This window comes from Elaeis guineensis, chromosome 13 (assembly GCF_000442705.2).
Source record: "Elaeis guineensis isolate ETL-2024a chromosome 13, EG11, whole genome shotgun sequence".
In the NCBI taxonomy this organism is placed as follows: domain Eukaryota; kingdom Viridiplantae; phylum Streptophyta; class Magnoliopsida; order Arecales; family Arecaceae; genus Elaeis; species Elaeis guineensis.
Genome location: NC_026005.2, coordinates 60,593,516 through 60,621,246, shown reverse-complemented (window position 1 = coordinate 60,621,246; position 27,731 = coordinate 60,593,516). Strand labels below are relative to the sequence as shown.

At 39.7% G+C, this 27,731-nt stretch overlaps 1 protein-coding gene across 4 annotated transcripts; it reads right to left on the bottom strand.

The window, feature by feature from the left end:
- Window positions 1-7,333: 7,333 nt before the first annotated feature.
- On the bottom strand, window positions 7,334-27,265 carry LOC105060964 (deSI-like protein At4g17486). Of its 4 annotated transcripts, none has more exons than XM_010944867.4 (5): window positions 26,950-27,265; window positions 26,657-26,716; window positions 25,563-25,777; window positions 12,630-12,917; window positions 7,334-8,085 (listed from the first exon to the last, which is right to left on the bottom strand). In XM_010944867.4, exons 3-5 carry the CDS (start codon window positions 25,771-25,773, stop codon window positions 7,841-7,843), a joined length of 744 nt encoding a protein of 247 aa, XP_010943169.1. In that variant the 5' UTR covers window positions 25,774-25,777; window positions 26,657-26,716; window positions 26,950-27,265; the 3' UTR covers window positions 7,334-7,840. The 4 variants fall into 4 exon arrangements, with proteins under 4 accessions (XP_010943169.1, XP_029116502.1, XP_010943165.1 ...); XM_029260669.2 differs by having other exon boundaries at window positions 25,563-25,855; window positions 26,950-27,264; XM_010944863.4 differs by lacking the exon at window positions 26,657-26,716 and having other exon boundaries at window positions 25,563-25,855; window positions 26,950-27,263.
- Window positions 27,266-27,731: the final 466 nt, after the last annotated feature.

Sequence of the window (27,731 nt, the reverse complement as noted above, 5' to 3'; positions counted from 1 at the left end):
GGCACGAGGGGATGGGTGGGGTGCTTGTGGGGTGCGGGCGGAGCGGTCAGGGGCTTCCTGTTCTCTTTTTTTCTTTTTCTTTTCTTTTTTCTCTCGTTTCTCCCTTTCCTTCCTCCCACCCCCCCAGCCGACCTTCCTCTATCGACGACCGACCCACACCCACCCTCCTCCGATGGGCCACTCATAGCCCCGCCCCACCCCACCGTCGTCCTTTGTGCCATCCATCGTGGGCCCCAGGCCCGTTCTGTCCCTTTATCGTAGACATCTGCACCTCACACGCTGCAGTCCCATCCTACCGCCATCCAGTCCCAGATCCGCATGACCACTACCTCCCTCCCCTCCCTTTGGGCCCCGACGTCCGTCCATGCGAACACAAAAACCGCCCCCCCACCCCTCGAAACCCCCTCCGCTCTCTCCTGACCGCTGCACCTGCACCCCATGCACCCTTCTCAGTGCCGCACGCCACCAACCCCACTGCCCGGTGGCCCCCCCTCCCCTCCCTCTCCAATTCCGGTGAAGCCCCCGATCCGGTACGAAGCTGGAAATGAAAAAAAAACTAGCGGCATTGCAAAATAGAAAAAAAAAAAAACCACATCTTGAAGATACAATTTCATCTTGAAAACTAAATCTACATGTTCAACATACGATTTCAATTTTAAATTTTTTATCCATTTCATTTGAAACATGCGGTTTCAAGCAGAAACCAGATCTTCAACTTGTGATTTCGCGACGTCTGTGCTACCCCATCCAAAATATTGTATTTTAAGAAATAAGTTGGAAAGGGGGTAGATTTAGAAAAAATTATTAAAAAAATAATATTTAAAAGAAAATACTACCATGTTGTGGACATCATAAACTCAAGTCCTTTTTATTTTTTTTGTGGGGGGGGGAAGAAGAGGGGGATCCTTACTTTCCTTAGAAGGAACAAGGGTTCTCCAAGCTCACCCTTATCCAACTCATCTTTAAATGGCATGAGGTCTTAAAGTTTTTTACATTTTCAAAATAACACCTTTTCATTTTTATCTATTAGAATAATTTTATTTTAAAATTTTGATCTATTGTTTTCTTTTACAAAGAGATACTTTGTTTCTCCATTTTATCCATTGGGAGAAAATTTGAAATTTTAGCCAACTATATTTTTTTGACGAAACATTATGTTTCTTCATTTCCATATAATACAATACACTTCAGCATATCCTAATAAGTATTCTCTTAAATTTTACTATCTATTTCTCCTTCTTACAACTATTCTCTCTCTTACAAATTAACAAATGTGTAGATATTCATGTGCCGTACCCGAGATGGAGCCTAAAATATAGGAAGTATGAGTTTTGTATCTAAGGAATAATATTTCTACAAAATCACCTACATAGTGAAAAAATAATTATTTTTAAAAAGGTACCTCAAGTGGTATGCCTAATCCAGAAGAATAATAATTGACAAATCTTCCATTGAATTAATATACAAAGTTCTCCAACAATTCAATGGTAATTTTATAAGAGGGACTATTATTCACCGTATCCATGTTGAAAATATGGTTTTTGCTTAAAACCACATGTTCAATATATGGTTTCAAATAAGATGGATAAAAAATTTAAAATTTAAATTTAATTTAAATTTTAAATTTAAATTTAATTTAAATTTAAAATTAAAACCACATGTTCAACATACGGTTTTAGCATTGGAGATGAAACAGGTTTTCTTTTTCATTTTGGAACGTCCCTATTTTTTTTTCATTTCCAGCTTCGTATCGGACCGAGGCCTTCGTTGGGACCGAGGAGGGAGGGGAGGGGGGCCGTCGGGCAGTGGGGGCAATGGCTTGCGGCATCAGGGGGAGGCTTGTGGGGTGCGGGCGCAGTGGCTAGGGGTTTCTTTATTTTTTTTATTTTTTTTTTATTTTTTGTTCTCATTTTTTTTCTTCCCTTCCTCCCACCCCCCCGGGCCGACCTTCCTCTGCCGGCGGCCGACCCACACCCACCCCCCCTCCGACGGGCCACTCATAGCCCCACCCCGCCGCCATACTCCGCACCGTCTGCCATGGGCCCCATGTCGGTTCTGTCCCTCCGCCATGGCCGTCTGTATCACATACACCGTGGCCCCACCCTGCCGCCATCCGCCCCCGGCTCCGCACGACCACCACCTCTCTCTCCTACCCTCGGACTGCGGTGTCCGTCTGCGTAAACATAAAAGCCACCCCCCACCTCATGAAACCCCCTCCGCCCTCCCCCGATCAATGCACCTGCACCCCACGCACCCCCTCCGATGTCGCATGCCACCGCCCCCACTGTTAGGCTACTATCCCAGCCGATCGGCGGCCCTCCCTCCCCTCCCTCTCCGATCCCGATGAAGCCCCTAGTTCGGTACGAAGTCAGAAATAAAAAAAAAACAGCAGCATTCCAAAATGGAAAAAAAAAATCGCATCTTGAAGATGCGATTTCATCTTGAAAACTGAACATGCATGTTCAACATGCGATTTTAATTTTAAATTTATAATTAAATTTAAATTTTTTATCCATCTCATTTGAAACATGCGATTTCAAGCAGAAACCACATCTTCAACATATGGTTTCGCCACATCTGTGCTACTTCATCCAAACTACCGTATTTTGAGAAATAAATTAGAAAAGGGGTGGATTGAAAAATAATTATTAAAAAATAATATTTTATAAAAAAATCTACCACATTATGAACATCATAAACTCAAGTCTTTTTTTTATTTTTACTTTTTTTGGGAGGGGGGGAGGTCTTTACTTTCCTTAGAAGGAACTAGGGTTCTCCAAGCTCACCCTTATCCAAATCACCTTTTAAATGGCATGAGATCTTAAAGTTTTTTATATTTTCAAAATAACACCTTTTCATTTTTATCTGTTAGAATAATTTTATTTGGAAATTTTGATCTATTCTTTTACAAAGAGATACTTTGTTTGCCCACCTTATCCGTTAGGAGAAAATTTGAAATTTTAGCTGACTATATTTTTTTAATGAAATATTATATTTCTTTATTTTCATATAATACAATATACTTCAGCATATCCTGATATATCCTGATAAATATTCTCTTTATTTTTACTATCTATTTTTCTTTCTTACAACCATTCTCTCTCTTACAAATTAGCAAATGTGTAGGTATTCATGAGCCGTACTTGAGATGGAGCCTAAAATATAGGAAGTATGAGTTTTATATCTTCAGAATAATATTTTCGCAAAATCACCGGCATAGTGAAAAAATAATTGTCTTCTAAAAAATACCTCAAGTGGTATGCCTAATCCAAAAGAATAATAATTGACAAATCTTCCATTGAATTAATATATAAAGTTCTCCAACAATTCAACGATAATTTTATAAGAGAGACTATTATTCACCGTATCCATGTTAAAAATGTGGTTTCTGCTTGAAATCACATATTCAACATGCGGTTTCGAATAAAGTGGATAAAAAATTTAAAATTTAAAATTAATTTAAATTTAAAATTGAAACCGCATGTTCAACATGCAGTTTTAGCATTAGAGATGAAATTAGTTTCTTTTTTTTCCCATTTTGAAATGCCGTTATCTTTTTTTTTTAATTTCTGGCTTCATACCAGACCAGGGGCTTCGTCGGGACCGAAGAGGGAGGGGAGGGGGGCCGCCGATCGGTTAGGGTAGTGGTCGGGCAGCGGGGGCAGTGGCATGCGACACAGGGGGGAGGCTTATGGGGTGCGAGCGCAGTGGCTGGAGGCTTCCTCTTTTCTTTTTTTCTTTTTTTTTCCTCATTTTTTCCTTCCCTTCCTCCCACCCCCCGACCGACCTTCCTCTGTCGATGGCTAACCCGCACCCACCCCCCTTCGACGGGCCACTCATAGCCTCATCCTGCTGCCATCCTCCACATCATCCGTTGCGGGCTCTATGCCCGTTTCACCCCTTTGTCGTGGCCATCTGCACTGCACATGCTGCGGCCCTGCCCCACCACCATCCGCCCCCAGCTCTGCACGACCACCACCTCCTTCCCTCACCCCGGGCCTGATTATCCATCCACGTGAGCATAAAAGCCGCCCCCCCACCCCCCGGAACCCCCTCCGCCCTCCCCCAGCCGCTGCATCCGCACCCCATGCCCTCCCCGGCATCGCACGCCACCGCCCCCACCATTTGCCCACTGCCCCAGCTGATCGGCGGCCTCCCATCCCCTCCCTCTCCGATCCCGAGGAAGCCTCCAATCCGGTACGAAGTCAGAAATGAAAAAAAAAAACTAGTAGCATTCCAAAACAAAAAGAAAAAGAGAAACTGCATCTTGAAGATGTGATTTCATCTTGAAAACTGAACCTGCATGTTCAACATGCGGTTTTAATTTTAAATTTATAATTAAATTTAAATTTTAAATTTTTTATCTGCCTCATTTGAAACATGCAGTTTCAAACAAAAATTGCATCTTCAATATGTGATTTCGCCACGTCCGTACTACCTCATCCAAATTACCATATTTTGAAAAATAAGTTAGAAAGGGGTAGATTGAGAAATAATTATTAAAAAAATAATATTTAGAAAAAAACCTTACCATATTACGGACATCATAAACTCAAATCTTATTTTTTTTTTTTTTTGGGGGGGGGGATCTTTACTTTCCTTAGAAGGAACAAGGGTTCTCCAAGCTCATCCGTATCCAAATCACCTTTAAATGGTATGAGATCTTAAAGTTTTTTATATTTTTAAAATAACACCTTTTCATTTTTATCTATTAGAATAATTTTATTTTAAAATTTTGATCTATTGTTTTCTTTTATAAAGAGATATTTTGTTTCTTCATTTTATCCGTTGGGAGAAAATTTAAAATTTTAGCCGACTATATTTTTTTTTGACGAAACATTACATTTCTTCATTTTTGTATGATACAATACACTTTAGCATATCCTGATAAGTATTCTCTATATTTTTACTGTCTATTTCTCTTTCGTACAATCATTCTCTCTCTTACAAATTAACGAATGTGTAGATATTCATGTGCTGTACTTGAGATGGAGCCTAAAATATAGGAAGTATGAGTTTTATATCTTAGGAATAATATTTTCACAAAATCACTTGCATAGTAAAAAAATAATTATCTTTAAAAAAAATACCTCAAGTACTATGCCTAATCTAAAAGAATAATAATTCATGAATCTTCCATTGAATTAATACACAAAGTTCTCTAACAATTCAACGGTAATTTTATAAGAGAGATTACTATTCACCGTATCCATGTTGGAAATATGGTTTCTGCTTGAAACCGTATATTTAATATGCGATTTCAAATGAGGTGAATAAAAAATTTAAAAGTTAAATTTAATTTAAATTTAAAATTGAAACTACATGTTCAACCTGTGGTTTTAGCATTGGAGATGAAATCGATTTTTTTTTTTTTCATTTTGAAATGCTATTTTTTTTTCCATTTCCGACTTCATATCGGACCGGAGGCTTCGCTGGGACCAGGGAGGGAGGGGAGGGAGTGCCGCTGGTTGGTTGGGTCAGTGGCCGGGCAGCAGGGGCAGTGGCATGCGGCACGAGGGGGAGGCTCGTGGGATGCGGACGCAGTGGCCGAGGGGTTCCTCTTTTTTTTTTTCTTTTTTTTTCTTTTTTTTCCTCATTTCTCCCTTTCCTTCCTCCCACCCCCTAGTCGACCTTCCTCTGCCCGACGGCTGACCCGCATCCACCCCCCTTCGATAGGCCACTTGTAGCCCCACTTAGTCGCCATCCTCCACACCATCTGCCGTGGGCCCCATGCCCATTCCGCCCCTCTATCATGGCCGTCTGCACCATAAATACCGCATCCCCACCTCGCCGCCATTTACCCTCGGCTTCACACGACCACCACCTCCCTCCCCTCCCCTTGGGCCCTGACATCCATCTACGTGAACATAAAAGCCGCCCCCCCACCCCTCGGAACCCCCTCCGCCCTCCCCCACCTGCTGCGCCAGCACCCCACACGCACCCACCACCCGCCACCGCCCATGCCCCCCCGCCACCGCCCCAGCCAACTGATGGCCCCCCTCCCCTCTCTCTCCGATCCCGACGAAGCCCCCAGTCCAGTATGAAGCCGGAAATGAAAAAAAATAAACTATCGATATTTTAAAATGAAAAAAAAAGGGACCACATCTTGAAGATGCGATTTCATCTTGAAAACTGAATTTGCATGTTCAACATACGGTTTTTAATTTTAAATTTATAATTAAAATTAAATTTTAAATTTTTTATCCACTCATTTGAAACATGCGGTTTCAAGCAGAAACCGCATCTTCAACATGCGGTTTCAAGCAGAAACCACATCTTCAACATGCGGTTTCGCCATGTCCGTGCTACCTCATCCAAACTACTGTATTTTAGAAAATAAATTGGAAAGAGGATAGTTGAAAATAATTATTAAAAATATAATATTTTAAAAAAAACCTATCATATTGTGGATATCATAAACTCAAGTTTATTATTATTATTATTATTATTATTTTGTTGGTTGGGGGGAGGGGAGCACGGCGGATCTTTACTTTTCTTAGAAGGAACAAGGATTCTCCAAGCTCATCCTTATCCAAATCACATTTAAATGGCATGAGATCTTCAAGTTTTTTATATTTTCAAAATAATATTTTTTTATTTTTATCTATTAAAATAATTTTATTTTAAAATTTTGATCTATTATTTTCTTTTATAAAGAAATACTTGATTTCCCCATTTATATATTTGAAAAAAAATTTAAAATTTTGACCGACTATATTTTTTTTACTAAACATTACATTTCTTCGTTACATTTCTTCATTTCCATATGATACAATACACTTCATCATATTCTTATAAGTATTCTCTTTATTTTTACCATCTATTTCTCTTTCTTGCGACCATTCTCTCTCTTACAAATTAACAAATATATAAATATTCATGTGCCATACTTGAGATGAAGCCTAAAATATAAGAAATATGAGTTTTATATCTTAAAATTAATATTTCCACAAAATCACCTGCATAGTAAAAAAATAATTATCTTCAAAAAAATACTTCAAATGGTATGCCTAATCTAAAAAAATAATAATTGACAAATCTTCTATTGAATTAATACATAAAGTTTTTCAACAATTCAACGATAATTTTACGAGAGAGACTACTATTCACTGAATCCAACCTCCTCTTTGGTCAAAACAGCCCACATCCGTATGCGATCCTCCTTTCATCCCTATGCTTCGTGTCCCCATGCTCCTTAACAGTGCACGCACAATGCAAAATGTAAATAATAATTCAAATTACAATGCTGGCTATTCACAAGTGCATGCCCAATGCAAAAAAATGTAAACTGTAATTCAAATTATAAGACAGCTCATCAAACAATAGAATCCCGGAAAAAAATTGTAAACAGTAGTTCATACCATACATTTGGCATTTGTCCCTGGTGCAACATTACAGCATCTCAAAGACTTGAGTGAAAAATACATCAGTAGAACACCGAGCTACAGGGCAACATGAGTTTATCAAGCGTCAGTATTTCAGGAAAATGAGAACAACAGCATGTCATAAATGGGTTACCACCCCTGCCATGACAGTATGACAGCATTGCAAAAGAAAAATCATCAGACAAATACAGAGTTACAGAAGACAGTCGTCACTCAGTACACCAGCCTAAACAAAATCATATAAAAACTAAAATACTGTCCATATAGCATCAAACAACATTTTTTCCATAGCCCTTCCCTGTGGCAACTTTTCTGGAAACGCTTATATCTTGTTTTGTATTGCCATAATGTCATACCCCGGCTCACAAACTCATCAAAGCCTATCCACTGGAAAAAGATGTCTGATATGCATTTGCTGATTTTTGTTGGAAACAATCAACAATCTAGAACTTCTGTCAACTCTCCTTCAACAGGATGGCGCCAGACCTTTTAAACTCCCATGGTGGAAGGCACCCTTTTAGGGGAGAAGGCAAGAAAAGAGAGGATGCTGACAACTGCCTCTGACACGTAGAGATTGAAGATAGGCAGCTGAAGGCACTTCTCAGACTCCTTTTCTCGCCATCCTCGGCTTGGGAATCTGGATCATGACGAACAGCAGAAATCTTAAGGGCCTCAGGCAGTAAGCAGTTGCAGACAGCGCCTGCAGAAAAAGAGCATAGTTATATTAATATATTATGGAAGGTAATAAACGGATGATAGTTTCAGGATAAATAGAAATGATACCAAAAACATGGAGTGGCATAATTGATATGCTGCCCAGTGGTTGCCAATCACAGACAGTTGAAAACTAATATTATGCAAGAAAAGCTGCTTTCACACTTTGATTATCTTATCAATTCATAGGAAGAATTATATGATTAAATATCCTAGCTTCATCTGACCAAGTTGCAGCTAATTGTTATTTGTATGTTTACAACCATTCATTATGTTATTGATAAAGGCCATTAACTCAGATGAAGTGAAATGATGCCTAGGGTCTTGCTTAATTGCCACATCTTTGAAGTTGTGGCAATATTCCTTATCCAAAATACTGAAGTCTGTTTAGAATCATCGGGCACAAGAGACCCATAAATCATAATAGAATTTATACCTTTGGCCTTTGGGAGACTTGAAAAGAAGACCATATGCCTCAGGTTTAATAGACATACCATCCCTTTCATTTAGTCATCTCTAAGAAACCTGCTGAATACTTCTTTCAATGGTCACTATTCACTAATATATAGAACAAGATGTGGTGCAATGATTGACCCAGTCCAACTCTATTTGGCAGATATTCTTCCTTCATTAAATAATTAATGTAATGGATTTCCGAAAAATGACCAAGGAATCATGTCAAAACATTTACATGGATGATTGTGAATTTTAGGGGTATCCACGATATCATACTTTAAAGTTTGATCTATGTTCGAATTTCATGTATGAAGATACTCTTCTCATGTAATACAAAATTGTGAATTAAATGACAATCAGCGTTCATGTCTCATCCAATCATTATAGGATTACTTAACTACAGAATTTGCTGCTTGACGATCAGAAAATATTTTCAGTCTTTCCTTCCTATAAAAGCCCAATTAGCGCACAAATATCTCAGCCACTTCATCTATTCTGCTTTGATACTTGATCTTGTTTCACATTTCTGTAGGTGACAAGAATTCCTCCCATGTATATATACATAGTCAATCTGTGGATGAACTAACCCAGTCTATATAAAAGTCTCTCAATCTCAAAGTGACAATTTCTCTTCACCATGGAACTCTAGCCTAGAGTACTTTTGACTATATCCATAATACAACACAGCTTCCACGGAGGTTACTAGAAGCACTCAAGAACTGACTCATCACAATCATTTCAATGATAAAATCAGGATGAATAATAGTCAAATAGATAAGTTTCCTTACTAGCCTCCAATATCTTCCCAAACCTTCAGATATTTTTCTCACTGAGCAAATTAACAGTTATGAAGTGTCTGGTTTCAGCAACTCATTTTCAGCTAGACAACTAGTCACACGTTTCTCCTTTCAGGAAAGGCTTACATCAATTTTCACATGGGTCACTTCAACGTTAAAGAAATAGCATGGCTGAGTAGGCTTCTTTTCTTCAGAAAGTCATCTGACATGATCCTTTGCTACATTAATTCAAGGTTCATATGTCCACTGACATTAGTATCATTGACAGACACCACCAATACAAAAGGACATAAAAAAATATTTCAAACAAAAAAAAAAAAAAACTATCAACATGACTCTCTTAAAACCCATGAGGCCAACATAGATCCACTAAACTCATAAAACCAAATGGCAAATGCCAAGAGTTTGTTGAGGAAGGGAAATATCTAAAACTCCAGCTAATAAGAGTGTTGAAGACTTAATAACCTAGATATGCTACCTATTTTATGCTAAAATATCTTGAGCTCCAAACAATTGCTTCTTGGCATATAACTTTTGGATCCATTCTACATGTATAAGGACTTGCACGATCATGTGTTTAGTCTCACATCGGCTGTCCATTGGATAGACCTTGGGGACTTATACAGAGCCAAGAAACCTAAAATAACATCTTTTCGCTAGTCTTTTTTACATAAGATCTGAGGTTACAAATTGAATCCGACCCACGGCCTATGTAGATGAGGAGACACTATAGCATAGACCTTTTCGGGTTGATCATACACTGACCATGGCAGTTGTGATTGGATTTGGACCCTTGGTCCAACGAGGATGTCAGAGCTTATTAGGAGAAGTATGAGGACCCGTACAGGCATGTATTTTGTCCTACATCAGCTATGCATTGGATAGATCTTGAGTACTTACACAGAATTAAGGAATTGAAATAATACCTTCTAGCTAGTATTTGGGTGAGGTCATAGGTTGTCACAATGTAGTGAAAATATTGGTTAGTGGCTGGCTGCACCCCCAAAGAGATACCTTGGGGGGAAAAGAATGAGCTTCAAAAACCAAGTTTCAGGACACAATTTTCCAAAGATTCAGAACACGAATCCAACTGAATTTACTAAATAACAACCAGAAGAATCTTCAATAGGAGATCAAAATATTCATATCATTTTCCCTTCTTACAACATTTAAGGAGTTCAATTTGTAGTTGATAAGTCTGAAACTTAAGAAATGACAATTATTTTTATATGAGATAGACATTCTTTATGTGATGGCATTTATTTCTAAAAGTGAAAATGTTTCATGTCTAATTTTATGATGAATTCATAAACATAGAATTTTTATACTTTCCCTCAACCCTTTTTTTCTTTTCAGATCAGTTGAATATTGCCCATAGCCTACGTAAAGTCCAAAACTTATACCCATACCTATGCAACACAAGAAGCATTCATCAATATACCTCTTTAGTTGCAAAAATACATCATGTACAAATTTTAAATGATGAGAGTATTTAAGGAAAGGAACCCTGCTAGCAATGATTAAGATCAATAACTGTGAAAGAGAAGCACAGCTATTTGCATTTGCAAAAGCATGGGCCCTGTTTGGTATTGGTTTTATTCTGTTTTCATTTTCAAAAACCCAAGAAGAAAAATGAGTTAAGACTGAATATCTTCTATGATGAGACCCTTTCATTTTGTTTGAAAATTGTTTCTAAAATATTTAGAGTATTTGGTAGCAAAAACATTATTACTTTTGAAAAAGAGTGAAAACTAAAAGCAAGCCATAGCAAAAGTTTGTTCAAATACTATCTTCAACATCAATCTTCAAGTGGTGTTTCACTAATTTGCAGATAAACAAAAACAAGAACACCGCTAAACACGCCCTAAAAAGTGGCTCTTTCAGGTTGGAAATGAGACCTTCATTTATCTTCCACAAGCAACACTCAGCAACTGATTTAGATATAATTGAGTTCAGATCATTCATGATGCAAAGCTGATTGCAACATAATGTCTTATGGAACAAGGCAAGGTTTTTATTTGTTATTCTTCATCACATATCACTATCAGCTACAACTGAGGTCAGACTGAGAGCACTGCAAACCAGGTTTCCCTTCTCACCACATAAAAATATTCGTCCTCTTCCTAGTACCAGCGGAATGTGAACTCAAGAGCTTCTACATATTCTATGTTATATAGAGATGTTAGATACATAATGCTATCAGTCACAAGCTAATCCTGAAATCTAGCCCATCTTATAGGAACTGAAGTCTCCTCCAAACAAATATTCTGTACAAATACAAGTAGTTTTTATATTTAGGTAAGTCCTAGAAGCCACTTTAACAACAGAAGTTTGCATTGAATGTTGCATCTAGAAGGTTGGCTGACTCTGGTAAGATGAACAGCAACTTTACAAACTGAAGGCTAGCTGTATTTAGTTTTTCAAGGAAAGCCATCAAGCCACATTAGAAAGAAATCATAGCTAAAAAAATTTAACAACTATATCCATTAAGTCAGTTGCTTGAGATTCTTGCAAGTTTTTTTGGTACTTAGTGGATTAGCAAGTCATAAATCTTGAAGAAACATTCACCACAAAACAGAGAAGCTGTTTAGGCAAAAGGGAAACAAAGACCTCAGCTTTAAAAAAAAAAAAAAAAAAATCCACTCTGATGAACCTGGATTGTAAGTATTTATCAAAATCATCCCTTCTTGAAGAAGAGACTAAAAGACATGGTGGCTAATCATCCATACATCATTTAAATTCGAAAATTAAGCACTTGGATAAGTGCTTGATCTCTGGAAATGCTGGTGGTAGGCTGTTATTTTGGCTAGATACTTGAGAAAAGGTTTTGCATGTGTATAAGAAGTACATAGCAATTATGAGGGATGAGGGAAAACCAAACTCATTGCGCACCCCCCCCCCCCCCCAAAAAAAAAAAAGAAAGAAAAACCTCATAAAAGAAAGAAGGAACAAATATCAACAATACATGGGAACACATGGTGGGAAATAGCAATGTTGGTTGAATGATGAACAATAAGCCCTGCAGCAACATTCCATTAACAGGAATTGAGTGTCAAAGACAAGCGTATTAGTAAGGGCAATAAAAATCTATGCACAAGGTGACTCTGTTTTTCCAGATAGTGACATCACTAAAGCAACAAACAATAACACCAGATGCACAAGAGGCATGTTTGAGGTGTAGAATTACAAATATAATAAAAAAAATCGTGATACGTAAAAACATATTCATAATTCACCTAAACCATATAATCCATGATGTGGACTAAAAGAACCATACCTATCCTGGCAAGTCGATTCACCCATTTTGGAATTTTGTTACCAGTCAACTTATAACAAATGTCCTTGCAGAAATGGTTGCAGTTCTTAACAATCAAATGATATGTATCTCCATGGTAGTTTACAGAATGAAGCTCCATAAACTCTCTAACCTGCAATGGGTCTAAGCAGGTTGTACCCATGAATATTGATTTTCTAAACCTGAAGCCTGGACATTGCCGAGGCTCAACCTCAAAGACCCCACTTGTTGGATAGTCATGTGCCCCAAATGCATATTCCACACCATGAACTGCAAGTACATAAATAGAGCATTAAAAATGTGGAATATTCTTTGTCAGATAAAAATGAATTTAATCATATTGGTAGGCAAAAAATTCTAAGATATGAACAAATTTACAGAGATGAGATTTAAATAAAGTAACATAGGCAACCACCTTTTTTCAAATTGTCATAACTGGTTATCTGAAAAAATTAATGAAAAAATTGTCATAACAGAAGATCAAATTCATGAAATATGTACATCTTTTATTGAATGTAAAATGCTGAAAGAATTTACTGATAATTCTGCATAATTTCATGGTTTATTTTAATTTACAATTAGAATCCAACAGATTAGCATTTAATATGCCCCATCACATCTTTTGCTTCTGCAAAAAACCACATGTTTGTCTGAAACCTACTTCTATTACCACAAGAATCCAAGAGCTATGCATTTTGAACTGACTTCCAAGAAACCTACGTCTATGAATTCTTTAGACATGTTGAAACAAATGGACCCTAAATGTATTTAACATATCTAAAGCATATGCTGAAATAAATCATATTTTTGCTTGATGTGCATTTGACTTCCCCTAAACTGGGGGGTACCAAGCCTAATTGGTGTCCTTGCTTGGAAATTGAGGATAGAGTTCCTCTACCTTTTTCTTAGTTTGGGAATTCTTTTATGTAATAGTTACTTCTCCTTTGCAATTATTTGCATGGGTGTTCATGTTGCTTTGGTTGCAGCTGCTATTTTCCCTTTCAACACTGCAGAAAAATAAATATGCTCAAATCTATATATTCACACAAATCACACATGTGCCTGCACGCAGTCCAGGATTTACTGTGGAAGACTGAATCATCTGCCAGTTAGAACTTTCATATGCTACAGAATTGCTTTAACAATTGGGATGCCCACTATACAAACTTAAAGCTCCTTTCTTTTTTACTTAAAATAAATTCAACAGCATAATCCTTTTCCTTCACAAAAAAGGTAAGAAAATTTCTATGATTTGAGCAATTAGAAACCAAATGAACATCCAATTAACTTGTTCTGAAGGTTTGCCTGAACTAACCTAAACACTTGGTACATTAGAAATCCCAATTATCACAGCTCCAATAAGAATTTTCCTAGGACTTCTTTATAGTAAAGAAAATAATAAATTGAACTTGCTAACTAAAGAGAACTCCTTGTCAAACTATGCCTACTAAATGAATTCTAATCAGCTTCAATAGACCATCTGAAGTGAAATCCAAAAAAATATTTCAAATTCAACATTATCCTACATAAATCAAGACTGCAAACTTTTTGATGTGATGGGTTGTCTCTAGACCTGTACAAATCAGCTTGGCCTGCCCAGCCCAGCCTGGTTTTTGCTGAGCTTGGCCCCAGATTTTGGCCTGAGCCGAGTTGGTTTTGAGTTTTCTAGGCCCGAGTAAAAGCAGCCGAGCTCGAGCTTGCCAAATTTTAGCCCATTCCAGCCTGAAAAATTTAACATATATATTAAAATCATATTTAAAATAATATATTTTTAAAGAAATTGAAAATATACAAAATGAGGAGTGAAGAGGGGAAGATAGAGAAACACTAAAATCTCTTCTAGGAGGCAAAGGTACTTTAAATCACATGCTGTGTGTGTACCACATCTATATTGGATACTGATACTCGATAGATACTTCTCGGATACATGTTCAACACATGTGTTAAGTATCTTAGTTGCAAATAAAAAAGATAGTCTGGATACTTCCCAAACACGTTAGATACTACCCCCGCACCTCCAAAAAAGAGGGAGAAGCTCAATTTTGATATTATTATTAAAATATAAAGTACGGATTATGGTCTATGGAATAATAACTAACAATGAGTTTCTAAAAGTTAATATGTATTTGTGGATACTTACAAACACACACACATATATACATACATACATATCTATATTCCTAGATGTATCCTAGCAGTACCTTATCGTACTTTTCATTATTTACCATATTGGCATATCCACGTCATGTTGTATCCGTACCCATATCCATGTCTGTGCTTCATAAATCTCTCCCTTCTCTTTTCTCCTGAGCCTTAGTCTCCGCCTTCACAAATCCACTCCCCCTATCTATTTCCCCCTTCCACTACAGCCACCCTCCTCTCTCTATTGCTTACGCCTCCCCCCTGTTCCCCTTCCTACCGGTTCGGTGGGGACAGGTCAGTTTTGTTCAGATCGTTGGGCAGCTAAGCATGAGATGTCCATTCCTACCAAACTAGTTGGGTCAGGCTCAGGCCCAAAAAATTTACTATTTTGCCAAGCTAGACTCTAGTTTTTAAGCCCAAGGTCGAGCTAAGCAAGGCTCAAATATGATAATGTTTTCCCGCTATTAGATCCGGACCTCACCTAAAATTGGCCTAGCTTGGCAGATGCTCAAGCCTAGCTAAGTCAACTGTGAAAACAACATAGTAATTTAATGCTAACAAGATCACCATCTTGTCAATTGGCTGGCCCATCTGCTACAATTAATTGGAGAGAATCGCTATAAAGCATTTAAAAGTTATACAAACCTAGATCCCAATTAGTAGCAAATTAGCAATGCATTCAAGTTTCCATGTTCTAACCACTATGATCTCATATATTTGATACTCAGAATCAAGGTTCGCCGTCTCACTACAGGATCCCGTACAAGTATCATCCTATTATGGTATCAGTACATGGTTCGATATCGTACGAAATAGTATACTGAGTGTCACTACAGCATGAGACAACACGTCAAGTGTCAGTACGGTATGAGCCAATACAGTATGATATGCCCCATACCGTCCGATGGAGACCATACCTAGAATGGAATGGATGTCCTATGCGATGGTGGCTCATTATTTGGTTATGGTGACTAGGGCTCAGAAGGGTGTCCAAGTTTATAGAGTAGGGCTTCGAAAGGGATTTGATGCCATAGTAAAGATTTAAATTAGTGAGTCCATATTGTCGGTTTCTATTATTTTCGACTTACTCATGTTGCATAAAGATTCACCCCTTCAAAAATATTTCAAGCACTTTGGAAGGTTTATAAATTATTCATGTCATTTCTACAAGACAAGTGAGAGATTTTTTTTCCTTTTCTTTTAAAAGGTTCTTGACTTCCCAAATACTAAGAAATTAATCAATAGTTACCATCAAATTTTGAGGATCAATTAATTGAGCTTTTCTATCTTTTGAAGTAGAGAAGACAAATTCAAGAAATTCATTTCATAAATAATCTCACCACATGGCTTAAATAAGGGAATACCTTCAATAAAGACATGTTTGGTTGCACGTAAGTGGATGGATGGGAGCTCACTTTGCCGAAGTGACTTCAGTGACCCACATTTTTTGGCATTGTTTCTCTCATATTGAGAACTCACTTTGGGTTATTTTATGCCAATTCAAGATAACTAAACACCTGAAAATGACTTCCTACATATCCAAGATACTCTGCATGCCCACTTAGGGACAAACAAACACACTCTAAGCAACAAATTTGCAAGCTAAATGGAAAGTGCATAAGCAGTGGAAGAAGACAGAAAAGAAAAGAACAAAGACTAAATATTTTCCAACTTAAGGACATGGTCATCCAAGAAATTTTAGAGCTTATTCTTGGATTTGAAGGTTTTCAAAACTGAGAGCGATCCACCTTGCCTGAGTTTGCCTTCATCTCAAGAATTGTTAAACTTAGTCATCTTGCTGAGTTGGATTTAATGTTGAGGAAAGGTACAAAACTTTTCAACTCCACGAGAGACCAAATAGCCAACAAGGTTCGGAGGAATGTTCGAGATACTGAGGATCGACACCCTGCTGACCAAGGATGGGTATGACACACATCATATTGAGGATCATAATGACTAAGAAAATTGATAGGTATACACATATAAGCCCCAAACAACATTTTTATGGCTTTTTTTGACCTCTAGTTTTTATATCATGTTTCTATAAATGATATAATTTTACAAGAAATAAGATACAATAATCAAATTGGATGCCCTACTTAAGGTTTTCTGTGGGAAGTCAAAATTATTAACACACATAGTATTACATAACATCACGAAACTTGCAATCTAAAATAATTTTAAAAGATGTGTTAAATTTAGCAATGGAAATGCAAGTAACATCATCTAAAACTAGTCACACCTCAAACTTTCTAATAGTCAGTACTATCATCATGGACCAGTACTAGCCACTAGCTTATTTGTCCATTTTTTCATCAATTCTTAATTTTCAAAAATTTTATAGCATGTCTTAAAGTGCAAGTTTGTTGCATGCACTTTCTTATAGCATTCAACTTATTTATTTTGATGTATTAATTTATCTTCTTTTCTTGGTGATTCAACAATATTGTCAAATTATACGTCTTCAATTAATTGAAAGTGACCAACTAATTTAAAATTTATGATAATCTCGAGCCCTGGCCTTGGTAGAAGCTAAGCATGCCCAAACCATACCAATTTGGATCAAATTTTGGTAGCATTTGAGCATTACTAGTGCTATAGTTGTAGATTTGTCAATCCTATATGAACCTTGTAGCAGCTTATTCCTCTGCTTTCCTTTTGTTTCCACCTTCAAATGATAGAAAAAAAGAGAAAATCACCTTTAACCCACTTTCAGAGCAGTACCAGGGCATATCGCTTGGTTCAAGAGTGATTCGAGGATGGTTTGGGATGAATCAACCTTGATCCATCCCTGAACCACTAGATCTGCCCTCAGTTCAGGTGATTTGAAGGTGTTTTCAACATCTTTCTTTTCATCTGAACTGAGATTCCTTGTATTGACCAAGCCTCTTTATATTGAGGAGGCCTGGGTATGGTCCGTATCAAGAGGTATGTACCTAGCCACTCAATATTTCATACCACGGTTGGTAGTCACCTAAGAATGTAAAGCTATAAGTCAAAGATTGGAAAATTGATACTTGCAACCTTTGCTGTAAACCATAAAGTTACAAATACATAAACCATATGAAGTTAACTGATTAGAATCCAAACTTGGTCAAGGAAAATTTTTTACAAGACCAGCTAAGCTGAGGCTTGTGAACCTAAGGTTCAAAGACTTATGAACACTAGAGACATCTAGCAAATTTGGACTTAAAGTTGGTCAAAGGACTAGGTTGTTAAACTTGCAGAAGTTCCCCCAAGGGTTGACAAGAGGCGCACGGAGCCCACCATCCCCTAGTGATAAGTTGAAGCTTGTTCAAAGTTTTACTGCAAAGGGTCACAAGAGCCAAAGCCTATTGCTACTCATACAACATTTTGTGGGATTATAAGCTATTTAGCTAATTGGTGCATGCCATGTAAGGCCAAGATCAATTAAAAATGTCCAGCAAACCTAATAATTAGTGCAAAGAGAGAGACCTTAAAGCCTTTAATTTACTGATATGGGTTTTTAAGGCGAGAATTGGTAAAGAGAGGAACATGTGGTGATTGGTAGATTATTGTGGGCCTTATGGACAAAAAAATTCTCCACACATAGTTTCATGGGGCATTTGTTTGCTATTCATGGGCACATTGACCCTCAGCTGAGCTGAAATGGATTGGCCGTCCCTGAAATATCAGCAAAAACTGACAAATTCATAAGACTCAACATGTCCATATGACTTCTATTGGGTCAGGTTCAAATTTATACCAACTTCTACATTTAAATCAGGATATGGATTGCCTGTGATATGACACAAGCATGACCAGAACCATTTATGAGCATAGGATGGACATAAAAATGTTAGCATTCAATCAAACCTAACCCATTTAAATGATTTGCCTATCCAACCTAATAACATAGAGGATAGACTATAGAGGAATGAATTTTAGTATTTTACAAGACAATGATTTACTTTTGCAATCAGTTCTGCTGTGCATCATATATTTAAAAAGGTCTACCAACATAAATTTAAGTTCTCAGTCAATATCAGTGTATCCCAAGCAATTAAGGATCCTACCAAGTCATGTGTTGTTTATGACTGGTATTTACAAGATTTCAGCAATGTATATTGATCTTCTATATTCAGTGTAATAATAAAAATGGGAGAAGTTTAACAAAATTCTACAATCTCTTGGGGTTATTAACACTAAAATAAGCTGGCCAAGATTATTTGCTTTCCAAGTCAAGACCCAGGAGGGATGCTCTTTGTTTTAGGTTCATCTACTCTCTTGACCTAAATTTAGCATGGGTCTCTCTAGACTTATCATCTTTTATGAGAAAATGACTGGCAAAAAGATTCTTACAAATAAGTTGCTAGTACATGCTCCATTTTCATGATTGCTTGGTGAAAGGATCATATTCTTACTCATCTTATCACATCCAAGATGTAAACTACCATCTTTCAAGTCCTTGCATTAACTAGACATCATTATCCATCAATTGCTCTATATTTACTGATAGGTAATGTAACAACCACTCAAAAAGGCTAATTGAAAGGTGTTGTATAAATATCCAAGTTCTACTCAGTGAATAGCCAATATAAGATTAAACACGCATCCACATTGGTCTTCACATGCACTCCTCACCACACTAGGGGTCCAAATCCATTCTTATTTAATCATAAGTACCATAAATCCAATTACGAACACCAGGATCAGCTTGTAGTTAGCCTAAATTAGCCCATGCCATAGTGTCCCCTAGTCCACATAGGTCATAGGTGTACTCTGCTTGGATATCATTTGTAACAACCTAGGACCTCACCCAAAAAGATAGCCAGAAAATTTTTTTGAGGTTCTTTTGCCTTGTATAAGTACCCAAGATTTATCCAATATATAGCCGACATAAAACTAAACACAAGCCCACACAGGTCCTCAAATACTTTCCCCATTTAAGCCCTCGCATCCTCATCAGGCTAAGGCATATGAAATATCTTAATTAGATTTTTGAGAGAGAGTATTAGTTAGATTTTTATTTGATACCTATTGTATCTGAACCTTGTATATTAGACAGGTATTTATGAATGTTTTGTTTATCTTAATTTCTAATCTCCAATTGTCAAGTAATTGGTTCAAATCTAAAGGCCATGCATACTCTCTTGGGGCATACACTAGAAAGCAAGGTTCGCCGACTCAGAACCGGATCCCATGCCAGCCGGCCAGTAGTACAAGTCATTCACCCTTATACCAGATTGTACTGAGCCCGAACCAACACGAAAACGAGGGAGAACTGGGGAAAAGAAATAGAGAGGGGGGAAGGAGCAAGCAAGCGAGCGGAGAGGGAGGCTAGTAGAGATGCCGTTAGTGGCCATCGGAGCGCCACCAAGGCCCTCTAAGGCCGTTGAGGCCTTCATGGCTTCGTAGTCCTTTGTAAGAGAGATTAAAGAGAGAGAGATAGAGAGAGGGGAGAGGGAGAGAAATAAAGGGAAGGAAAGCTAGCGGGAAGATCGCCGAAGGGCCACTAGGTGGTTGCCAGAGGGCCGTTGGTTGGCCACCATAGCCACCGGATAGCGGAAACCACCCCACGGGTGCCACAGTTCGAAACAGAGATGTCACTTAAGTGAAGCTGGCAAATCCATTATTGGCTTCACTGTGAATCTGTTAAAAGAATGCGATAAATAGAGACGACCACCGCTGTTTCAAACCCACGACATTCGGCGGATGGATTTTCGCTGTCCGATGGCCACAATGGCCATTGGCAACCCTCCGAAGGCCTCCCCATTGTCTTCGCCTTCCTCGATTTCTCTCCCTACCGCTCTCTCTACCTCTCTTTCTAATCTCTCTCATGGAGGACCACGAAGCCTTGAAAGCCTCAACGGCCCTCCGATGGCCTTGGCAGGCCATTGATGGCCTTAACGGGCTACCAGCGGCCTTTCCATCTCCTTCCCTCCCCTCCTCTCTCTCTTCCTTTATTTTCTTTTTCATTGCTCCATTTTCACTGACGTTCCTGTTAGGATTTGATGCCTCGAGATTCGATCCACATTGAGCCCACAACGAGATTCACGGTGAAAAACGGAGTCCAACGAGATCAAGATCACCTCAAACAGAGCTCAGACGGAGGAGATACGTGCTTTTGAAGCTTGCACGGAACTCGAGGCAATGGAGGACCGCCGGTGGCCGGCGGAGCGGCGGCGGTGCGGCCACAGGCGGCGGGATGCGGTCCAGGTGCGGCCAGCGAGCAAGGCGCAGCCCGGCCAGGGGCGTGCGGCCCGGCCTGGAGTGTGGCCCAGGCGCAAGGCACAGCCCGGGCCCAGGCACCCGACGCGGGTGCGGCCCAGTCCTGCGCACACGAGCCGGCCCAAGCCCAAGCGCCGCGCGTGGGGCCTGTACCCTGATCCACCATGGATCGGATGGTCCACAGCCCAGTGCGTGGACCGCATGGGCATTTTCCACTCGTTTTGCATGGTCCACGGCACTATTCCATGGACCGGTCACGATCGAACGGCTCTGGAATGTCCCGATCTCGATCCAATGATTGGAAAGCTTATTTGGTTGTCATTAGGAGTCCTTGACACATCCTAATTGGGTTTTTTAGCCTATAAAAGGCCTGATACTATGAACAGAAGGTTTGTGGTTTTGGTTTTCACCGCCTGCGAGCACCCGTGAACAGTATTTCTCACGCATGGCTCTGTCAGCCACAGGAAAGCAGAGAAGCCGTGAAGGAGGTGACGCGTGGACGCCATGGAGAGAAGGAGCAGGGCTCCTGGATAGCGGACAGCGATCGCTTCCGGAGTTCAGGGGGATCTTCCAAAAGAGAGAGCTTTTGTGAGAGAAACTTTCTGTAAGAGAGAAATTGGGTGTACGAGGGTTGAGGGTGAGATCTCCTCTTGTAAAATTTTTTTTTCATAGTGAAGTTTGCATGCCCTGTGGAGGCGAGTCCTTTTGTGGTTGATCCACGTATTTTGATTATTTTTGTTTCTTCTTTCTTCCTGCTGCATCACGCAGTACCGAAAAGGTCTTGGGAGATGGTGTTCTGGCCAAACATTCATCCAACAAGTGGTATTAGAGCGAGGCGGTACAAGAACGCAGATTGCAGTAGTGGTGAGCAAGACTGAAGATGGAGAAGACAGGAACAATCAAGATGGAGATCAACAAATTTGATGGTAAGAGCAATTTCTCCTTGTGGCAGGCAAGGGTGAAAGACGTGCTCATCCAGCAAAGATTGATCGATGCTCTCTTGTGCGACGAGAAACCAACCACCATGGAGGTGCAGGATTGGAGACAGCTACAGATGCGGGCGGTGAGTACCATCCATATGTACCTAACGGATGAGGTAGTGATCCATGTGTTGAGCGAGACTTTCCCAACGGTGCTGTGGTCGAAGCTCGAGAAGTTATACATGACGAAGTCTCTCACCAATACTTTTTTCCTCTGGAGGTAGTTTTACCAACTGCGGATGGCCGAGAGACAGAACATGCAGGAGCATCTCAGCTACTTCCAGAAGATCCTCACCGACCTCCTCACCGTTGGTGAGAATGTTGAGGAGAAGACCAGGACGCTGATTTTGCTAGTGTCGCTTCCACCTTCGTACGAGTCCTTGGTGACTGCTCTTCTAGTGGAAAAAAGCACCATCAAGATAGACGAGGTTACCGCGGCGATACTCCAGAACGATGTTCTCAAGAGGGAGAACCCAGCTTCGAGCTCAGGTGGCGGTAGCTCAGCTTTGGTGGCTTGTGGAGAAGTAGGAGACGGTAGATGGAGTGACAAGAGATCGCGATGAGGGCGATCCAAGTCAAGGAGGGACTTGAGCAAAACCAAATATTACCGGTGTGAGGAGTTGGGGCATCTAGCCAGAGATTGCTCTCAACTCAAAAATCAGACGATGGCTGCTGTAGCGACAGCCGATAGCGATTTAAATGGAGATGTCCTGGAGATATCTGACGAGATATCTACTTCTTTCCAGCAGTAGATATTAGATTCTACATGCACCCATCATGTATGTTGCAGAGAGAAGCAGTTTGACTCCTTGGAGAACAGTGAGGGCATTGTATATCTATCGGATGAATCGAGCTGTGCGATCAGAGGCATCGGGACGGTCAGCTGGAGGACACATGATGGTGCAGTGAAGAGATTGGGAGAGGTCCGATACATATCCGATTTCAGACGGAGTCTTATCTCACTTAGCAGACTAGATTTGAGAGGCTACAGGACGGTAGTTGAAGGAATCCTGAGGGTGCTACGTGACAATAGGATTGTGCTGGAGGGGAAGGAGAGCAGAAGACATTATTACCTGATAGGAAGCCCAGTGCGAGGTGGAGCTTCGGGAGCCAGGTAGAGCCCAGAGCGAGGTGGAGCTCCAGATGGAGGTGGATCGGGCACGAGACAGAAGACTCGAGAGGAGAAAAGATGACATCGCAAGATGAGATTCCTATTGCCGCAGGATGATGCCCCGAATAGGTCTCAGATCAAGAGGAGCACAGCATACGACGAAAATGAGATCGAATGGTCTGGCTCGACTCCCATGTTTGCCCATCCATGATCAGCAAACGATTATCCCAAGACATGTGGACGAGGAGATCCAAAAGCTCTCGGAGTTAGGAGGAGACCGAATATCGAGTTGAGGTGGAGATTGTTAAGATTTGACATCTTGAGATTTGATCCACATTGAGCCCACAGCGAGGTTCGTGGCGAAAAATGAAATCCAACGAGATCAAGATCACCTCAAACGGAGCTTGGACGGAGGAGATATATGCTTTTGAAGCTTGCATGGAACCCGAGGCAATGGAGGACCGCCGGCGGAGCGGCGGCCCAGGCGCGGCCAGCGCACGGGCCAGGTGCGCAAGGCGCAGCCCGACGCAGGGCGGACGGCCCAGCGCAGAGCGCGGCCCAAGCGTAAGGCGTGGCCCGGGCCCAGGCGCGAGCGCGGCCTAGACCCGCGCACGCGGGCAGGCCCAGGCCTAGGCGCTGCGCCTGGGGCCTGTACCCCGGTCCACCATGGACTGGGTGGTCCACGGCCCAATGCGTGGACTGCGTGGGCGTTTCCCATGCGTTTTACGCGGTCCATGGCACTATTCCGTGGACCGATCGCGATCGGATGGCTCTGGGACGTCCCGATCTCAATCCAATGATTGGGAAGCTTATTTGGTTGTCATTAGGAGTCCTTGACACATCCTAATTGAGTTTTTTAGCCTATAAAAGGCCTGATACTGTGAACAGAAGGTTTATGGTTTTGGTTTTCACCGCCTGTGAGCACCCGTGAATAGTATTTCTCGCGTACGGCTCTGTCAGCCGCAGAAAAGCAAAGAAGCCGTGAAGGAGGTGACACGTGGACGCTGTGGAGAGGAGCAGGGCTCTTGGACAGCGGACAGCAGTCGCTTCAGGGGTTCAGAAGGGTCTTCCAAAAGAGAGCTTTTTTTAGGCGAACTTTTTGTGAGAGAAAAATTGAGTGTACGAGGGTTGAGGATGAGATTTCCTCTTGTAAATTTTTTTTTTCATAGTGAAGTCTGCATGCCCTGTGGAGACGAGCTCTTTTGAGGCTGATCCACGTATTTTGATTGTTTTTGTTTCTTCTTTCTTCTTGCTGCATCGCGCAGTACCGAAAAAGTCTTGGGAGGTGGTGTCCTGACCAGACATCCACCCAACAGTTCTGAATCAAACATCCAAACCACACTAATTAATCGCCGATACAGTTCGGCATTCGAAATGGTTCGACATTCCATGCTACGAAGCATGCAGCTATGTCACATGCCAAGCCTGAGTGGCCGGTTTGCAATGTGACAAGTAATTTCCTCTTCATCTAAATATGGTTATATTCCTTAGCTTAGTGAAAGAATGTCCAATGATGATTAAAAGATTTCTTAAGGGGTGTTCAATGCTTTTATCTCATGCATTGCTACATGTAGGTCATAATACAAGAAAGTATTTGGTGTTCCTTTCATTGAGTAACCTTAAAAGTATCATAAGTGGATTCATGAGCATGGCTAAGCAGTGCCAACCATCATCCCCGAATCATGAAACACAGATCATAGTTCATTTCATGCACATGACTTTTCAACAAAGTCCACAGCCATGTGTAAACATGTAAAGGAACATGAGTGTTTTCACGTTATAATTTAAACAAGCACAATCAATAAATAGATTTCTGGCATTAACAATTTCTTGGTAATTTAATGGCATGTTCTGAAAGGTATCAAAATATTGGCAGCTTCCTGTCAAGGATTAGCAATACCTAATTGACTTATCAATTGTGATATACCTTTAAACATCTTTAGTTTGTAACTTTCCATGACATACCTGTTTGAATACTTGACCACTAATTTTATATTGTGGATCATTTTTTTATTTTCTGTGATCATCAGGGCTTTCCTATAGTCAACAACATACTCACCTTCCTACTTGTCAAAGAAAACAAAAGTGCAGAATTAGAAAACTATCAGAAACCTAAGATGTGGAAGCAAGCAAACATGTAAACCTACTGTACATGAAGTCACTGGCATCAGTACAACAGTTTATGAGAATAAACCTGTTGCAGCTAAGCATCTCCGGTTTAGGTTTGAGGTTTATATAAAGTAAGCTGTGGAAAAATTTTAAGCAAACTCATATAATACACATTTTGGTTGCACAAAGTCATGTAGCTTTATGTACAGCCAGTGAGACTCCTTAGTTGAAATCTGATGGATTTGTTGATTGAAAGGACAGAACATAATTTGATACATGCAGACAATTTTCCACCAACAACTCATTGTAAGAGCAAATTGTTCGAAACTCATGCAACACATAAGTCTTTGATATAAAAAGACAAGGTTAAGCCAAGCATACCTTCAACCCCTGTGTGATAAATCCCAAGGCCTGCCCAATAAACATAGCCATTCATGGGTGTCAAATCATAGACATTCAGATAAACTGGTGCATTTCCTGGTGTTTGGCTGGCAGAGCGGACCTTGGGAAACAAACAGAAACGGGTGGCAGATTTCCTACCCAAGCGAAGAGGCATGAGAGATTTCCAACCCTTCTTTGACCTGAACTTCATGGTCCTTCGAGTGAAGAAAGAAAATAATCAATGTCCAACGCCTTTTCAGCATATACAACTATTGGCAAAATCACAGTGAGGGCTGCAGGGGTAGACAAAGATGCAATTTAGGAGTGAAAGAAATTATGACCTTGCATCAGACCCCTAATTTCCAGAACCAGTGAGCTCACAACATCTTAACTAAACCATCCCTTATTTGTGAACAGATAATTCTAATAAAACATTTTGGGAAAGTTTTCTCATTAAAATATAATATAGAGTAATATTGAAATGAATGAGCACAGCGACAATGAACAACACCGAGAACTACACAAATCCAGCAAAAAATCAGCATAGAAAAGATAAAAATCAGTGGTATTGGGAGATCCACAAAAGCCCGAAATAGAATGAGCTGATGACACTGCACTTGTCGAAATAAATACAAAAAAACAGCATGTCAGAACTACCAAAGAGAGTCAACCAAATTTCTTAGTCTTAAAAACATCCATAAATCCATCATGAGATGGCAATGATCCACTAAATTCTGCCAAATAAATAAACAAAAATAATCTTTTAAAAATTAAAAGAACAATTCCCAAAAATCAAACAAAACTGAAAAGCCAAATAGAGAATTGTCGAATTTGATTCATTGTGGAAACTAACTCGTAACCCGTTACGACCAAAAATGTTACAAGTGAAGCATATTTAGAGGGGAAAAAATAAATAAAAAGAACGTCTTTTTTTTTTGGAACGCCTACATCTCAAGAAGTGGGTAACCGAAGTACGTTTCCAAGAGAAGGGGATTCCAGTTCTTGAAAGAAAAAACATCACAAAACAAAAAAAAAAAAGAAGATGCGAAGAGAAAATCTGTCTACATTTTTATAGAATGAGAGAAAGATCTCACCTTGTGCTACTTCCCCACAATAATTCCAGGAATGTCGCAAGTCAAGAGAAATCTTGAGACCTTATTCAAAGAAAACATACAAATATAACCAAAAATAGAGCTCGATTTGAAGCATATACCTATCAAACAAACTCATTCCCACATTTTTAGCAGCTTAGGAGGATTTAAAAGTTCTCAAGAACCAATAAAGAAGCCAAAATGACCAAAATTTATAAGAAAAAACTCCAAAAGAGAACGAATCTTAAAAGGAGGAGGCATCAAATGGGGACAAAGGAACAGCACGAGCCACTTACCTGCTTGTGATGAAACCCAACTCAGCGTCTCAGAAGCCGACCTCCACCCGCATGTGGAGCCGCCATTCCAGGACCCAACGAGCACCACCACCAACCCCCTCCACCCCAATTCCCACTAAAAATCTACTAGCAGGAATAAAATAGAAAGGAATTGCGAGGAACGAGAGCTGGGTTGAGAGATCTCTGAGAAAGATTTGGGGGGAAGAGCAAGCCTCCTCTCTCTCTCCACATCAATCACAGGGAGGCTTTGGCTTTCTCTCCCTACAGTAAAAAGAACGGACAGGCTTTCTCAGAAGGCGCGCTTTTTATTTTATTTTTTGTGATTTCCAGTTGGAATGAGTTCAGTGATAAAAGTACTTCTCTTATTATTATCATCCTCACCTGGTTAACGGCCTTATTACTAGCCAATCAAGTGTCACAGTTTATTAAATATTTTAAAAATTAACATAAAAGATTTCGTTATTTTGATTTTTTTTTTTTTTTTTTGGTACAAATTGATGGAAGGGAAACAAATTACGGTAAGGAATGAAAAAAAAAAAAAAAAAAAAAAAGAGCATTAGAAAACTACGTAAGCTAAGCCCATTGGATCCACTTGCGGTAGAAAATCAAGCTCCAAAGGAAAAAAACAGAGTCTGCATGAAACTCATAATTAGTATCACCATCCATCAGCAAATCCGTGATAAAGTTGGTTCCCTTTAACACATGTTCAACTCGGAAACAATTTAATAAAAAAATAATATAGTGGATGTCATAAAGCAATAGAAGCTGCAAAATACATTAGA

Excerpts from the sequence above, each read along its gene's own strand:
- LOC105060964 (XM_010944867.4), bottom strand. The coding sequence starts at position 25,773 with ATGAAGTTCAGGTCAAAGAAGGGTTGGAAATCTCTCATGCCTCTTCGC. Across the intron at positions 12,918-25,562 it reads TTATCACACAGGGGTTGAAG|TTCATGGTGTGGAATATGCA; the intron begins GTATGCTTGGCT and ends ATGTACTTGCAG. Across the intron at positions 8,086-12,629 it reads GAATCGACTTGCCAGGATAG|GCGCTGTCTGCAACTGCTTA; the intron begins GTATGGTTCTTT and ends CTTTTTCTGCAG.